Here is a 16,824-nt window from a genome sequence, read left to right as displayed (position 1 = left end):
GTATAACATATAAACAATATGTTGAAGGAATTATTAAAAAATATTTACGAAGTCTGAGTCGAGATAGCCCAGTGGTTAGAATTCGTGCATCTTAACCGATGATTGCGGGTTCAAACCCAGGGAAGCACCGCTGATTCATGTGCTTAATTTGTCTTTATAATTCATCTCGTGCTCAGCGGTGAAGGAAAACATCGTGAGGAAACCTGCATGTGACAAATTTCATAGAAGTTCTGCCACATGTGTATTCCACCAACCCGCATTGGAACAGCGTGGTGGAATACGTTCCAAACCTTCTCCTCAAAGGGAAAGGAGGCTTTTAACCCAGCAGTGGGAATTTACAGGCTGTTGTTGTTATTTACGAAGTCTTTCGATGTAGATTTAATCTAGAGATAGATGAAAAAAAATAAGCGTGAACCTGTAGTGACACGAATAATTTGAGCGCTGTATGTCGCGGTACGACGGCTTTACTTTGTTAACATTTTAATCACCCGACCACTTAGAACTTTGTCTATTAAATTGGTTTATTTATTTACATAATTTCGGCGTAGTATTTATATCGATTTACGGGCAACAGCGCCACCTAGAGGGTACTTACTACCTATGTCGAGATTTGTGAATTGACTTATTTTTTAAAATATTAAATTGGCAACTTTCGCTTAACGAATAATAATGTCATGTAAGCGTGAAACAATCGCATGTACCAAAATTATTATATGTAATACCGATGAAATACTAGTGAAATATCGGAATAGAAGTGTATTCGTATACATACATTATCGTTATCGTAGACGATGGTATGCAGTTCGGTTTCGTCTGCGGAGTTGTTAGTGAAGCTCACGCTGCAGCGGTCTGACGAGCGCGTCACTCGGCGTTGCTCCTCCGCTATAAGAAGAAATATAATAAATATTCCATTTAATACATTAAGTTTTGTTACTAGTAGATATATAACTATATATATGTGCGTAGATAAAAATAATTGTCAAATAAGGGGGGAGGAAATAGTAGACATATAACTATATATATGTGCGTGCTGCGTCACCGCAGATGAGCGCCAATAAAGTCAGTGCGTAATAAGCTACAGCGCGTTTCACTTGTGTCCTATATTTACCAGTTACTCCAGTTACTTAGACACCATTTGGTGGCCTTGGTGGTTGTAGTTCAATCAATCTAGCATTCCCTTCATTCTAAACTGTCCAATGGAAATAGGAAAAATGATAAACAAACCTATTTCATGCGATTTGCTAATAACCCCGCCACTTATTACACTGCTAATAGTTTATGATTAATATATCTTTATATAAGTATACTCCAACTATTTTACGCTTAACTACTCATATCTACTTTAATGTTACTTCCAAAACTCTATAAAAGTTTCGTCGTCGCAGAAAACGCTATTTTTTCGCTAATTTATAGTGAATATTATTATTATTAACAATAATAAGCCTTTTATTTCATTCCCTTAGTTAATAATACATTTCATTTAACAATGTAATATAATTCGATTGATTATAGCATTATTATTGTATCAATTAGTGTAACATAATGTTTAAATATTTAACACAGTTTTAAATTATAAAACGATTAATTTAAAAATACATTTGATTATTTACTATCCTATATTACTATTCTATTAAATGATATATGTGAATATTATTAATTAATATAAATCAATTATATTAATTTATTGCTTAATCAAGCTCTGAACCAATGCCGGGTGAAAGAAAGAGAAGAAGAGACTACCATTTGGTGGCCTTGGTGGTTGTAGTTCAATCAATCTAGCATTCCCTTCATTCTTAACTGTCCAATGGAAATAGGAAAAATGATAAACAAACCTATTTCATGCGATTTGCTAATAACCCCGCCACTTATTACACTGCTAATAGTTTATGATTAAAATATCTTTATATAAGTATAAAAGAACCAATGCCGGGTGAAAGAAAGGCGAGTGCCGGGAGTTCCGTGGTTGTTCATGATAAAATAAGTAACGAAAGCCCCGATGAGCTTAATCACATACAAAATGTACTGTACAACTTAAGTTTAATTAACTTGTTATTACCTATTTTCTGTGCTTTTTTGCCATTCTTCTTTTTACCCGACCCGGTGGAGTCCGAACTGGAACCGGACTGCATGCTCCGAGTGGATCTGCGAACGGTAACGTTGGATACGTCGAGGTCGTCTGATGGCGGTGACTGCTGTACTGCTATTTCTTTCTTGGATTTCAGATTTTTTTTAGCTGCAAAATATAAAAGTTAACCACATTAAATAAGAAATAAAAAATATAAAAATTAAATCATTGTAATCACATTTTTATCGATGATAATAAATGGAAGAATTGCTGAGTGTTTAAATTATTCTAAACTAACTGACATCCTACTTATTCGGATGATGATGAATACATTAATAGCCTTCGATTATTCCGTCATTGATATTGGATTATATTATTCTTCGATATATGCCAGCAGCAGGCTTACAAACTTTTTTTTTTCTGCAAAAGTATTATGGGGACTTACAACGACAGCCTGTAAATTCCCACTGCCGGGCCAAAGGCCTCCTCTCCCTTTGAGGAGAAGGTTTGGAACATATTCCACCACGCTGTTCCAATCCGTCTTGGTGGAATACATACGTGGCAGAATTTCTATGAAATTTGTCACATGCAGGTTTCCTCACGATGTTTTCCTTCACCGCCGAGCACGAGATGAATTATAAAGACAAATTAAGCACATGAATCAGCGGTGCTTGCCCGGGTTTGAACCCGCAATCATCGGTTAAGATGCACGCGTTCTAACCACTGGGCCATCTCGACTCATTTTGGGGGCTCATTCTCATTATGGGGACTTATTATATCATAATATTTATTGGTCAAACTAACCTCTGTCTACATCCACAAGAGATCGCTGCGATCGGCTCCGCTTCACGCCCTTTTCATTTTGTTCCTGTTCTTTGACTTGTTTGGAACCTTTTTTATTTTTTTTATCTTTGCCGTCCGTTGACTCGGAACTCGATCTTGTTAAAGACATTTTCTTTTTCTTGTCTATAAAAAAGATATTAATTTTGACTGAATCATAATCTGATCTGAATTGATCAATAACGATATCACTTTGAAGGTTCATTGACCCAGTATAGCCAGAAGAATGGGAAAGCCAAAAGGTGATGGCGCATTGCTGATGTAAGTATGGTTAATATTTCTTAGTACAGCGCCTTTGTCTATGAGCGATGACCACCTTCCATGAGGCAATTAAGTAATCAATAAATAATATGTACTGAGATAATTTATGATAATTTATTTAAGGGATAAATATAACAAGTTTTTTTTTTATGGTATAGGTTGGCGGACGAGCATATGGGCAACCTGATGGTAAGTGGTCACCATCGCCCATAGACATTAACGCTGTAAGAATTATTAACTATTCCTTACATCGTCAATGTGCCACCAACCTAGGGAACTAAGATGTTATGTCCCTTGTGCCTGTAGTTACACTGACTCACTCACCCTTCAGACCGGAACACAACAATACTGAGTACTGTTGTTTGGCGGTAGAATAACTGATGAGTGGGTGGTACCTACCCAGACGGGATTGCACAAAGCCCTACCACCAAGTAAGTGAAACAAATTATGTACTTACTTTTAGTGACCTTAACTTTTTTGACGGGTGAAACACCGCTACTTTCCTCTGACGCTGTATCCGATGCCTCGACATTTGCTGTAGTTTTTGGATCATTTTTTGGAAGAGATTTCCTTTCGTCCGATGCTTGACTTTCTAAAATGATTATTATTTACTGTAATATACAATAACAAAAAAAAAAAACATTTTTTTTATTACTTATTGTGTATATAAGCTATACAACTTTGTTCATGTAAACTTTTCATGAAGTAGATATATAAATAAGATAAATGAATATAGAAAATGTCACACTTTGACAATGTTTAATATGCGATTACAATTGAAGGACTTAAGTTTAATATTTTTTAATACAGATTTGGCATATTTTCTATCCCATTAGTAATAATACTGTAGTACTAGAAAAGGTCCTAAAAGCGCTCCTGCCTTGTGCACTGCAAACCACCAGAAAGGCCAAGCTTAAAAAGCTTTCAAGACTTTTTTAACGGTTCTAATTTACACATGGATGGTAAGTGGTCACCATCATGTGCCTGTAGTTACACTGGCTCACTCACCCTTCAAACCGGAACACAACAAAACTGAGTACTGTACTTTTGCGGTAGAATATCCGATTACATTGATATATTGATGATGATGGGTGGTACCTACCCAAGCGGGCTTGCACTAAGCCCTACCACCGTTATGTCATTAGTAAATGTGTAGACGTACTTTCTGATATCCTCGACACGACTTCGGGGGGCGAAGTCTCGTCGATCTCTACCTCTTCTTCCACAGTTTCATTAACTACGACGTGGGTGCTTCTTGCTAATGGTTGAGCTATAAAATAAAACATCGTTATCAAAAAAAAATCAAAAATCAAAGTATACTTTATTCAAGTGGGCTTTTACAAGCACTTTTGAATCGTCATTTAACAATTAAGTAAAGCTACCACCGGTTCGGAAAGTATATTCTACCGAGAAGAACCGGCAAGAAACTCAGTAGTTACTCTTTTTCGACATTTAAAAAAATACAGTAATGTTAGTTAATACAATTATTAAATTAATACTTTATCTTTATTATTATCATATACATACATATCTCATTGTCATTAGTCGTTTCGTGAATATAAAATACAGACTATAACACTAGGGAACAATAAAAACATATTAATACAAATTTGAACTCTGTAACACGCAACTCACGGTTGCTTCGTTAGTAATCAAAAGAAAACAAAATGGCATTCACGCAAAATTTTATAAACTTAAAACTACTAATAAACAATGTGAAAAACAATAATATGCAATGTTCAGTTTCATTGCATATCTGTTTCTGTAGAAAACTTTTTGTGAAACGAAATAACTTATCTATTTGAAGCACATTAAGGTATACGTACGCAAAGATGTGGTTATTCTTCCGAAGGTGTTCATGGTCGTATCATCTGGTTGAATCATCCCTTCGGTACCTATAACAAAGTAAATATTAATTTATAACTTATTTGTATACTGAGTGTGTATATCAATAACTTTTCAAAGTAATAAGTGGAAAGATGGATTTTTTTTATGCTATAGGTTGGCAGACGAGCACATGGGCTACCTGATGGTAAGTGTTCACCATCACCCATAGACAATGTCGCTGTAACAAATATTCTATTGCTTACATTGGCAATATACCACCAACCTTGGGAACTAAGATGTTAGACATAACAGTGACAGTGAGCCAGTGTAACTACAGGCACAAGGGACACCTTGTACCTATAGTTACACTGGCTTCCTAGTCCACTCATTTTAAACCGGAACATAACAGTACTGCGAATTAAATGATTGACCAATCAACAAGAAAATTTAATGGTTAAAGGATTTAAAAAATCAATTTATATTGTACCCGTAGACATTTTAGTAAGGCTAGCTCGTTCCATCGCTTCCAAGGATCCGAGATAGCGAGTAAGGTTCCGGCACGACTGCTTATCTGGTAATTTCTGAAATAGGGTGGACTTAATTAATTATGACTTAATTACTTTCGGATACTTATTTTAGAAAATAAAGCAGAATTTTATTAATTTTTTCCAATAAATAATTAGTTGGTAAGAAGTCGTTAAGATTTGTTTATATTGTACAATTTTCTGAACAAACACTAGGAACTACTGATATATTTCCAACATCAAAGTGTAAAAAAAAATCTAAGTAACAATTTCATATATTCGGAAGTATGATGGGCCATTTTAAATGAACTAGAGTAGATTAGAGAGTAGTTAGTAGTAGAGACAACACTATGTGAACTAGAGTAGAGTGAGCGAGAGGGCACGCACGGCGATGAGCGGCGGCAGCGCGCGCGCCAGGTCGGCGGCGGCGGCGGGCGCGGTGGGCGGCGCCAGCAGCGCCAGCGCGCGGCACGCCAGCGCCGCCTCCGCGCACGCCGGCCGCCGCGCCAGCCGCCCGCACAGCTCCAGCGCCAGCGCGCCCTGCGCGTCGCACAGCTGCGGGCACACGCACATTCTCTTACTCACTGTTACTATACACAGGGTTCAAATGATTATTATTAAAAAATAATTACGCATTTGGACTATTTTTTTATAGTTTTAGAATAATAATAATAATTCATTGAAAAATATATGAGGTCGATATTTATTACATCAAGTGTTCTACGTATCAGTTTAACATGTAGGTTTTCTCACTATGTTTTCCTTCAGCACTAAACTCGATGTTAAATGTATTTAACATGGATACTAAAATATATATCTCATATCAGTAAATTATTCTTTTATATAAATTATGTACCTCCTGATTAACTCGAGTCAAAGAGACGATAAACCTGACGACCGCCTCCTGGTCTATTTCTGCTAATGGAGAGCTTGACGGTGCATTGGCCAGTGCTCGCAAAGTTGGCAATGTAGCTTTCTAGAAAAAAAAAAAATGGTTGATATTAGTTCTTAGTTCCAAGTCTGCAAAGACAAAAAGTTCTTGGTTATGAATGTGCACTTACTTGTATCTGTTCCTGGGCTCCATCGACGCAAACAGGGAAAGTTTGAAAAAATACCCCTATAGTCTGCCGTAGATTATCTTCATCAACTAAATAAAAAAGTACTTTATAAAATATGCATAGCGTAGAATGTTACTTAATAATATTTAACCACAACTCAGCATCAGTCGTGTACTCATGAGTAAGTAAACAATGAAAGAAATACTATATAACAGGTACCTATGTAGTATGTGGCAGAGATTGTTTACACTTATCTTTTGTTTTGCTCAATCTCATAACAAATCGTACATTCGCACAAAGGAATCTGGTTTAGAACCAATTTGTTGTTTTGCAAGGTACATTTAACTACTGACAATCTATTGCCAAAAATCAAATAACTTTTTTAAGGAAAACGGAAATGAAGTTGTTAAAATAAATGCTTCTAATAACATAATATCTTTTGAATTACCTGTAGCAGGGTTAAACCAGAGCAGTATAAGTCTGCTGAGTATAGTCGGCGATTCCAGGTGACCAAGATATATGAGACGACAGAGACCTTCCACTATTATCAGCCTATATGCTGGACACTGCAAAACATAGTATTCATATATTAGTTGTAACATAAAAATCTAGCGACCCGACCGGGTTTCGCACGGGTCAATGCTAATACAGAATATACTACAGAATTTCTTTATACACGATGTAAACTTTTTGTCATTAGGCAAAACAAACCTGCATTTTGAATCTGTAATTTCTTCGAAAAGATTCACTTACTTTGATAACAAATTATGCTAATCTTTACTATAGTCTGTTCGTGTTAAGAATGCAGTGAGTTGTCATTATTTACCGGCCCCTTTGACCAATCAAATCTTTTCAAATTACAAAGTCAAGTTCACATTGAACAGGTAAAGACATAAGTACGAACGTGACGGTTGTGGATTTAATTAATTATTAACTGATATTTTTATAATTTAAATTATTTTTTTATTATTATTAACTGATATTTAAAAAAAATGAATACCACACCAATTTGTAAAAATTAAAGTGCGAGAAATGCTGCGACCACATCCTACAAGAAGGAATCGCCATGTGGGATTTAGATAATATTATGGAACTCGCTGCAGAAAATTATTTTATTATAAACACTAACGACGACACTAGTAATAGTGATTAAAATATTAATGACTTACTTTCGATTTTTTACGTTAATGTGTATTTTTTAAATTCATTACACTTAGCCTTTAAAACACATAATTTGTTGGAATTTTGACACAACTATACAAACACCTTTACCCTTCTGTTAAAAAGATTTGATTGGTCAGGGGGCGGAGTAAGGACGGTAAACAATGACAACTCACTGCATTCTTAACGCGAACAGACTATAGTAATATAGCAGTTGTTTTTTTTTTTTTTGTTGTTATTTTGTTAGGAGTAATCTCTGGAACTAATGATCCAATTCTAAACATACTTTTACTGGTAGATAACAACATTATTCCACAGTGCTATAGGTTACAGATAATATTTATATCATATCATATTCTCTAATAATATATAAATGCACATGAGCGAAGTCGGACGGCTAATTGATAACTATATGTTACCAATTTTATTATCTTTTAACAGTGTAAAGTTATATGTAACAGGTTATGATAATTGGTTCGTTACTTTTGTTGTATTTAAATTTATAATAAGCATTTACTTACTGCGCTGTCCATTATCTTCAACAGAAGTTCTATGACTGTACTGTGTGTGGGTGTAATTGATAATGCAGATTCAGACAATGTACCTGCAACAAAAATCGTTTTACACTAATGATAAATATCAAGAAGAATTTTGATTACTAAACTTACTGATTTTTCTGATAATTTAGATCATTATTTATAAATTTAAATGAATATAAACATATACCTAATTTTTATACTAAGCAACATGTCAAAATAATGTATACATTATATATTATTATAATAATAAATCAACTTTTTGGATGGCCGCGATATAAAAACTGTACGAAAAATGTGAAAAGAAAATTGGTAGGCTTTCACGGTCGGCAGATTGCCAAAACGGTTCCAAATTCTTAGTAGTTTTCACTGGTGGTTGAGGTATTTCAGTGTTTGATTGTGCGACCAATAAAAAAAAATATATCTATACATCCGACCGACTTTTGGACTTTTTGGAACTTGGACTGACTGATTTTTGACTGGTTTTTAAAATCCATTTTATATTATTTAGTAGAGGTTAAGGAATCCAGTAAAAGTAATTTTTTTTATTTCTAGTACATATTTGCCGAAAAATATCATATTAAAAATTCCATATTTAAATAACGCGTGAAAACGCTACTTGGACGATATGGCGCTGCAATGGGGTCGATGACGTCACTTTGCTGTAATTTAATCTGTGGTACAAATAGAAGAAAAGCAAGGTTTACAAGAAAGTGACTTCATCATAAGCCCGGCCAATGAGAAGCGTTTTGTGTCACGTGACAATCGTTTGAAAAAATGCATTTTTATTTATTGATTTATGAATAAATTAAGTATTATTTTCAAGTTTCGTTAGTAAATAATCATTTCTAAACTCATAATATACACTGATTACAATTATACACAATTTATTTTTCGCATTGTCAAATAGCCTATTAGTAAATAAATACAACACGAAAAAAAAATTACACCGACATTTCCAAGAAAATATATTATATAGACTGTAATAAATGTGTATATTAAAAATAATCCGTTCGCTTTTAATAGCTAGTGGATTGATTTTAAACAAAATATAATAATTAAAGTTCAGTATGAAGGCCATAGTTTACCATCTTCGTCGTCAGCGTCCATGGAGTATCTCGTGTTCCGTTTCTTGGGCGCGTCCGCTTTGGAGTCGTCGTGAGTGACGTCATCCTCGAACACACGCGCGCCGTGCACGCACAGCAGGTCCACGATGCACTTCAGCACCGTCGTTACAGTCGGCTCGTTTGTCGTGTCGATGAGCTGGAAACATTACCAGAGGGTTTTTGTTCGTTAATACATATATTTAAATAAAAAGGCTTTATTATTATTAATTTATACTCCCATGAGCAGAGATGGCCCAGTGGTTAGAACGCGTGCATCTTAACCGATGATTGCGGGTTCAAACCCAGGCAAGCACCGCTAATTCATGTGCTTAATTTGTCTTTATAATTCTTCTCGTGCTCAGCGGTGAAGGAAAACATCGTGAGGAAACCTGCATGTGACAAATTTCATAGAAATACTGCCACATGTGCATTCCACCAACGCGCATTGGAACAGCGTGGTGGAATATGTTCCAAACCTCCTCCTCACAGGGAGAGGAGGCCTTTAGCCCAGCAGTGGGAATTTACAGGCTGTTGTTGTTGTTGTTGTATACTTCCATAATTGGAAATCTTGATTTGAATTGATCATTGAGATAAATTGTGAATTTTGAATAGTATCAAACGAAATTGTTTTGATGCATATTTTATAATTTCATGATCTATATTATTAAGGGACAAGAGTAGGTTTTAGTACATAATTAATATTTTATTTGATAGTAGCAGACAGTCGATATATTTTTATAATCGAGTTGTTTCTTCTTAATTTGAATATAGTTACGTATTCATTTATTGTAATTATAATATTAAACTTACATTAGCAAAGAAGAATGCTTTGTGGTCTCTCGCAAACTCCTTATCGAGCATACCAAATAAGGCAACCGTTTCGAGTGCATTCTCTAATATATCTGGATTTTGAAATATTTCCGCCTAGAAAGAAATATCAATTATTAAAATATACATATATAAAACGAGATGGATATGGTAATTTTTGTATTAAACAAATAGTACTTTAGTTATAAGTATATAAGTCCGTATGGGAGTCAAATCTAGACTATATAAAACGAGTCAGACAGTTTAAGTCCAACCAAAAATCAAAATCAAAATATACTTTATTCAAGTGGTATATATTGGTATATATATTCAAGTGATGGAGGAAGACGGTGTGTAGATAGAAAACTAATTTTAGTATTTAAATTTCGTAGTCCAATTTGAATTTGAGTCCGTTGGAAAACGAGTAAGCAACAATGCTGTTTTTTGTACTACTTGTAATAAGATTGAGATAAGAGTCGAGATGGCCCAGTGGTTAGAACGCGTGCATCTTAACCGATGATTGCGGGTTCAAACCCAGGTAAGCACCGCTGATTCATGTGCTTAATTTGTCTTCATAATTCATCTCGTACTTGGCGGTGAAGGAAAACATCGTGAGGAAACCTGCATGTGACAAATTTCATAGAAATTCTGCCACATGTGTATTCCACAAACCCGCATTGGAACAGCGTGGTGGAATATGTTCCGAACCTTCTCCTCTAAGGGAGAGGAGGCCTTTAGCCCAGCAGTGGGAATTTACAGGCTGTTGTTGTTGTTTTGTTGTTGTACTACTTGTGTTTATACGACTTTTTTAATTAATTTAATTTTGTTTGTGTAATGTGATGTATATGAAAGAGTATAAATAAATAAAATAATTATTCAGTAATACATCAAATGATTATCACCTCTAGTTCACTAAACATCAACTTCAGAATGGGCGTGATTGTCGTCAGCTGGGGCGTGTCCAGTGCGCAATTCAATATTGTTAAACACTTGTTCAAAGTCTCCGCATCACATTGTTTTTCTTTTATGGTCTGAAAGAGTTTTATTATTTACATTAAATACTTCATGGTACATTTTTAATCTGTGAAAGTGAAAGGTTTTTATCACTTACTGCTAATGGTTGGGGCGGTGGTGACTTTGTTTGAATATTCAAATCCTCCAATTTCTTTTGAATATCAGCTACCTGTAAAATAAATAAAAAATGTATTTGACGATTTAAAATATCATGTAAATTTAATATGAGCTTCCATAACTGGCATTAAATAAAATCGTTACTAAAATACGACTTACTTTAGCTTTGCATTCAGCGGCAAGAGCATAGTTTTCATCTCTGACGGCCTCTTCTTGTGCTTCGATTGCGACGTTTAAAGAGACACGGAGTCTGGCTCTCTGAAGATAAAAAATACGTGCTGTATACTATCATGCTACGACCAAAATAAGTGAGTATCATTGAAAATTTTTGTTAAAATTGGGATAAATTATGAAGGAGTTTATGTTGCGTGTGCTGAGTAAATGATTAAGTTTCGCATAAGTCAAGTACTTTACTTGGTGGTAGGGCTTTGTGCAAGCCCGTCTGGGTAGGTACCACCCACTCATCAGTTATTCTACCGCCAAACAACAGTAATCAGTATTGTTGTGTTCCGATCTGAAGGGTGAGCGAGCCAGTGTAACTACAGGCACAAGGGACATAACATCTTAGTTCCCAAGGTTGGTGGCACATTGACGATGTAAGGAATAGTTAATAATTCTTACAGCGTTGTCTATGGGCGATGGTGACCACTTACCATCAGGTGGCCCATATGCTCGTCCGCCAACCTATACCATAAAAAAAAAAAGTACGAAGTAATCAGTAATCTAGCCAAGCGACCTGATCATCGACTAGTATAAGAAACGATTCGAACAAGGTCAATTAATCGTGTTCAAGCCCTATGGCCTCAGCGGGACGGACCTGCAGCTTGACCTCTGTGCAGTCGACGGGCGGCGCGGGCGCGGGCGAGTCGTCGGGCTCGGGCGCGTCGCGCAGCGCCGACACCACGCCGCACACCAGCGCCACGCGCGCCGCCACATCCGGCACCACCAGCTCCAGCGCCGACACGAACGCGCGGATCACGTCCGAGTTCAGTGACCCGTAATCGCCTACGATAATAAACATATTGAGTAAACAAATGTTAACTACTTAGCTCAAATGGTACTTTATCAAATCAAAATAAACTTTATTCAAGCTAGCTTTTAACGAGCGCTTTTGAATCGTCAATTAACAATGAAGTGAAGCCACCACTGTGAACCGGCAAGAAACTCAGTAGTTACTCTTTTTCAACATTTAATAAATACAGTCATAAAAAAAAAGTAAAGTAACAGCCTGTACATTTCCCACTGCTGAGATTAGGCCTCCTATTTCATTAAGGAGAGGGTTTGGAACATATTCCACCACGCTGTTCCAATGCGGGTTGGTGGAATGCACATGTGGCAGAATTTCGATGAAATTAGACACATGCAGGTTTCCTCACGATGTTTTCCTTCACCGCCGAGCAAGAGATGAATTATAAACACAAATTAAGCACATATATATAGTGGTGCTTGCCTGGGTTTGAACCCGCATTCATCGGTTAAGATGTACGCGTTCTGACCACTGGGCCATCTCAGCTCTTAAAAAATACAGTCATGTTAGTTAGTTAAACCCGGCAAGTTTCAAATAGACAATATATACAAATCACAATATATTTTTAACTTTAAATTGGAATGGCTGTAGCATTTTAAGATGTAATTTCAGTTATATAAGCGTTAAATAGCTTTTGCGACTGGCTACCCGTGAGAGTGTCGGTGACGAGCGTCTGCAGCGCCAGGCGGCCGGCGGGGTCTCCGGCGTCGTACACGCGCAGCAGACAGCCCAGCTCCTGCAGCACGTACTGGCGAGTGCTGAAGCCCACCGGGTCTTCTTTCTCTGACGGACATGGCGATTCCACAATCCTATATGTAGTCGGAGTCGGGAAACATTCAAAGCGATTTTTATAAATACAACAACAACAACAACAGCCTGTAAATTCCCACTGCTGGGCTAAAGGCCTCCTCTCCCTTTGAAGAGAAGGTTTGGAACATATTCCACCACGCTGTTCCAATGCAGGTTGGTGGAATACACATGTGGCAGAATTTCTATGAAATTTGTCACATGCACGTTTCCTCACGATGTTTTCATTCACCGCAGATCACGAGATGAATTATAAATGTCTTTATAATTTAACATTCAATTAAGCACATGAAACAGAGGTGCTTGCCTGGGTTTGAACCCGCAATCATCGGTTAAGATGCACGCTAGAACGCGTGACCACCGGGCCATCTCGACTCATAAATATTATAATAAAATTTTAGTTTTTATTCATTAATATACGATAATATGATTAATAAATTCAACATAATAAATGTAAATTTAAAAGTTTACAAGATATTATATTTTTTTACAACAGGCAATAGTTTTCTTTTACGCTTTCTACAATTAATAATAATACATTAGTAAATGGTATTCCTTACGCTCTTATATATCCAGTTAAAACGACAAGATCGGGTAGAACCGTCTCTAATGTTTCATCATCATCAATCTTCTGTAAATGTTCTGCAAGATGACGCCAGTACCAGGCACTTTCTTTATTTAACTTCTCCGCGGGAATGAGACGAAGGGTTTTGTCAGTCGGTAACCATTCCAATAGCTCAGATATCGGTAGACGCCTATAAAATAATTGTTATCTTTGTTAATGTTATAAAGTTGAGTTTAACCTCTGTCATGCAAAAGACTGATCAAAATCATATTAAATAATTAAACTCTACTCCGATTGGCCGATGGCAGCCTATGACGCAATAAGCGACGAATGAGTGTTCAGTATTTAGTCATATGAGGAACTTTTTCATAACTGTAGAAATGGATTAGTATGTTACTCATGCTTTAACTTATAGACCGGGAGATGATAATGACAAAATATTTGGTCATTTGTACCCGTATGGCGGTTCTTCAGGGGTCTAATCACGTAAAGGCAAAAATGTCGTAGCGCTCGCACTGGCGGCCCACTCGGGTAGGCATTAATCGTTCGACACTCGTTATTTTTCCGACGCGTTCGATTAATGCCCACGCGATTTGGTCGCCGATGCGAGCGCTACGACCATCATTTTCCTTTTTGCCTTTACGTGAAGAACCGCCATACGGGTACAAATGACCAAATATTTTGTCATTATAATCTCCCGGTCTATTACTAGTGCTCCAATGCCAAAAGAAACATTTCTGAGACATATCAGTACCCTTTTAGTGCCTTTCACTTAGAGTATATGTATGTATACAGACTGTTACTTTACTTACTTTTTTAAACTATTATTATAATACAAAGACAAAATTTTTTTTAAGTAAAATAAAGTAATAATATTATGGCCCTTACTTAAACAGAGATTCTAAAAGTTTTCCAGCAACATATTGAGAATCCTTAGCGTCATGTGTATTGTCCAATCGTATTGCTTTAAGTAGATCAATGATATTGCCTTGGAATGTACTTAGCCAGCCCGGTATCAATATCTCTTCAACCACCCGACGCACGCGCTGACTGCGTTCGTTCAAACCCACCTGGAATTATTAAAAATAATTAATTAACAAGCAATGATACTTACAACTATTTTTAATAATCAATGTCTGAGTTTGTTGCGAGTCCTTCTCGGTAGAATCTTCAATATGACAATTCAATTAATTCAAGAGTACTTTTATGAGTCTATTTGAATAAAGAATACTTCGATTTTGGTGTATTGTTATAAAAGCATTCACATTATAAATAAAAATAGTAAAAGCTTACTCACCTTTAAAGTGAGTACTCTTTGTTTGACTCTCAACTGTGTCACATTAATTGCAGATATGTACAAGAAAGCAGCACGGCGTACTGCTTCATCTACGTCACAAAGCCGTTCCAAAACAAATGGAACATTACGAGTGCATTTTGCTATTGACATCACTATAGCTCTGCAATATAAAATTTGTTACATTTTAAAAAAAATGGTACTTTCAATTTACATAGCTCATTTTTTAACAATACTACTATTCTACTTGTAAATACATGGAAATCCATGCTAAAAAAACTTTTGTGAGTAAAAAGTTAGTGAAAATTAAAAATATATTTTAACAGAATTAAAATATTGATGTCTATGGTTACCTTCTCACAGATGAACTAGGATCACAGCTCATATGAAAACGATATGCTCTGGTGACTTCATCATCTGGTTCCATTGGATTCTGTAGACGCTGAAGAGCTAGAGCCGCCCTACATCTAACTGCTCCACGTGTGTCTTGCAGGCGTTGCATCTTGAAACAATATAAATACTTTAAAATGTATGAAATATTGACCATTCCTTACATCACCAATGCACCATCTACATAGAGAACCAAGATGTTATGACCCTGGTTTCTGTAGTTACACTGGCTCACTTATCTTTCAATCTAGAGCACAACAATGTGAGAACTGTTATTGGAAGAATATATGATGAGTGTGTGATACCTACCCAGACGGATAGAGCCCTACAACTATATAAGATATAGTTTTAGGGCTCTATCCTATATAAGATAAAAATTAGTAAATGTAGGGAATGGAATTTTACTATATGCCAATAATTTATACTATAATACTATTTAGTTACAAATAAACATTCACAGTCTAATTTTGACTGAATAATTTTATGTTTTTTTATTTGTTAAGCTTCTAGTAAAACATCTTACTTTATATTTTTAAGCCTTAACTTGAGATTTCTGCCATACAAGAGTTATGAGTTATTACCATATGAAAACAATGAATTTTACGATAATTTGTTACCTGTGATGCTAAGAGTTTATCACACAGATCATCATCCAGGGATGCATCATCTCCGAGCGCTGAGAGCACAGCTGCCAGCAGTTGACTGGCTCTGTATCTTACAGACTGGCCTGATACACATTGACACTGAAATTTCAACACGATAAAATTAGCAAATAATTTTGTATAAATAGCACACAATAAATTTTTAAACAGTTTCTGTTTGATACAATTTCCAGCAGAGTTAATTAACAAGAATGCATTTAAAGTTAATTTTCCAAGGTTAAATTTATTATATAATATTATATAAATATAAATTCAATTGTATTATATAAGGTATAAGTAATACTAGGTGATTTTAAACTTACATCAAAAATAATTTCAAATATAAACATAAGAAACTCTTCTTCATCATCTAGAGAAGTGCAAAAGGTCGCCACAAACTGAACTACACGGTCAACATTAGCACTTGTATCTCCAAAAGTGAATAAATAATGAAGTGCGTTCTTAAAACTTTCCCTAAAGAAATCCTGCTCTATCTGAAAGACAAATATAAACATTATGGACATGAAAGAAAGTGAAATAAAATTTGTATTAAGAAAAGAATTACCTTTTTGTATAGTTTTATCATTTCTTTCACATACTTCTTATGTTGAACAACATTATACTGAACGTTTTGAAATATTTTAAACATAATAGGATTATTACGCGGATTCGGCTTTCCAACCGCTTGCGGTATATCGGCATCAGTAGGTGCCATTTTAACTCACAAAATTGTACAGAGTAATGTATTAAACTTAACACACCATTAATTAATTACAAAATATAA

The 16,824-nt window shown here is 35.7% G+C and overlaps 1 protein-coding gene across 1 annotated transcript in view; it reads right to left on the bottom strand.

Moving 5' to 3' along the window:
* Window positions 1-16,824, bottom strand: part of LOC124532903 (condensin complex subunit 3) — an 18,244-nt gene extending 1,420 nt beyond the window's left edge. Inside the window, exons 1-26 of the mRNA XM_047108019.1 lie at window positions 16,606-16,824; window positions 16,364-16,534; window positions 16,017-16,142; window positions 15,363-15,511; window positions 15,013-15,172; window positions 14,604-14,785; window positions 13,711-13,905; window positions 12,992-13,152; window positions 12,134-12,321; window positions 11,476-11,574; window positions 11,297-11,368; window positions 11,088-11,216; window positions 10,189-10,302; window positions 9,361-9,535; window positions 8,258-8,340; window positions 7,024-7,141; window positions 6,579-6,664; window positions 6,374-6,493; window positions 5,905-6,072; window positions 5,481-5,574; window positions 4,993-5,061; window positions 4,329-4,436; window positions 3,624-3,758; window positions 2,870-3,031; window positions 2,057-2,233; window positions 773-882 (exon numbers count right to left, since the gene is read on the bottom strand). Of these exons, the coding sequence (XP_046963975.1) occupies window positions 773-882; window positions 2,057-2,233; window positions 2,870-3,031; window positions 3,624-3,758; window positions 4,329-4,436; window positions 4,993-5,061; window positions 5,481-5,574; window positions 5,905-6,072; window positions 6,374-6,493; window positions 6,579-6,664; window positions 7,024-7,141; window positions 8,258-8,340; window positions 9,361-9,535; window positions 10,189-10,302; window positions 11,088-11,216; window positions 11,297-11,368; window positions 11,476-11,574; window positions 12,134-12,321; window positions 12,992-13,152; window positions 13,711-13,905; window positions 14,604-14,785; window positions 15,013-15,172; window positions 15,363-15,511; window positions 16,017-16,142; window positions 16,364-16,534; window positions 16,606-16,755 (3,501 nt within the window). The 5' untranslated portion in view covers window positions 16,756-16,824. The remainder of the gene's footprint in view (window positions 1-772; window positions 883-2,056; window positions 2,234-2,869; window positions 3,032-3,623; window positions 3,759-4,328; window positions 4,437-4,992; window positions 5,062-5,480; window positions 5,575-5,904; window positions 6,073-6,373; window positions 6,494-6,578; window positions 6,665-7,023; window positions 7,142-8,257; window positions 8,341-9,360; window positions 9,536-10,188; window positions 10,303-11,087; window positions 11,217-11,296; window positions 11,369-11,475; window positions 11,575-12,133; window positions 12,322-12,991; window positions 13,153-13,710; window positions 13,906-14,603; window positions 14,786-15,012; window positions 15,173-15,362; window positions 15,512-16,016; window positions 16,143-16,363; window positions 16,535-16,605) is intronic.

The sequence above is a fragment of the Vanessa cardui genome, chromosome 10 (assembly GCF_905220365.1).
Source record: "Vanessa cardui chromosome 10, ilVanCard2.1, whole genome shotgun sequence".
Lineage (NCBI taxonomy): Eukaryota > Metazoa > Arthropoda > Insecta > Lepidoptera > Nymphalidae > Vanessa > Vanessa cardui.
This window is presented reverse-complemented; position numbering and strand designations above follow the sequence as displayed.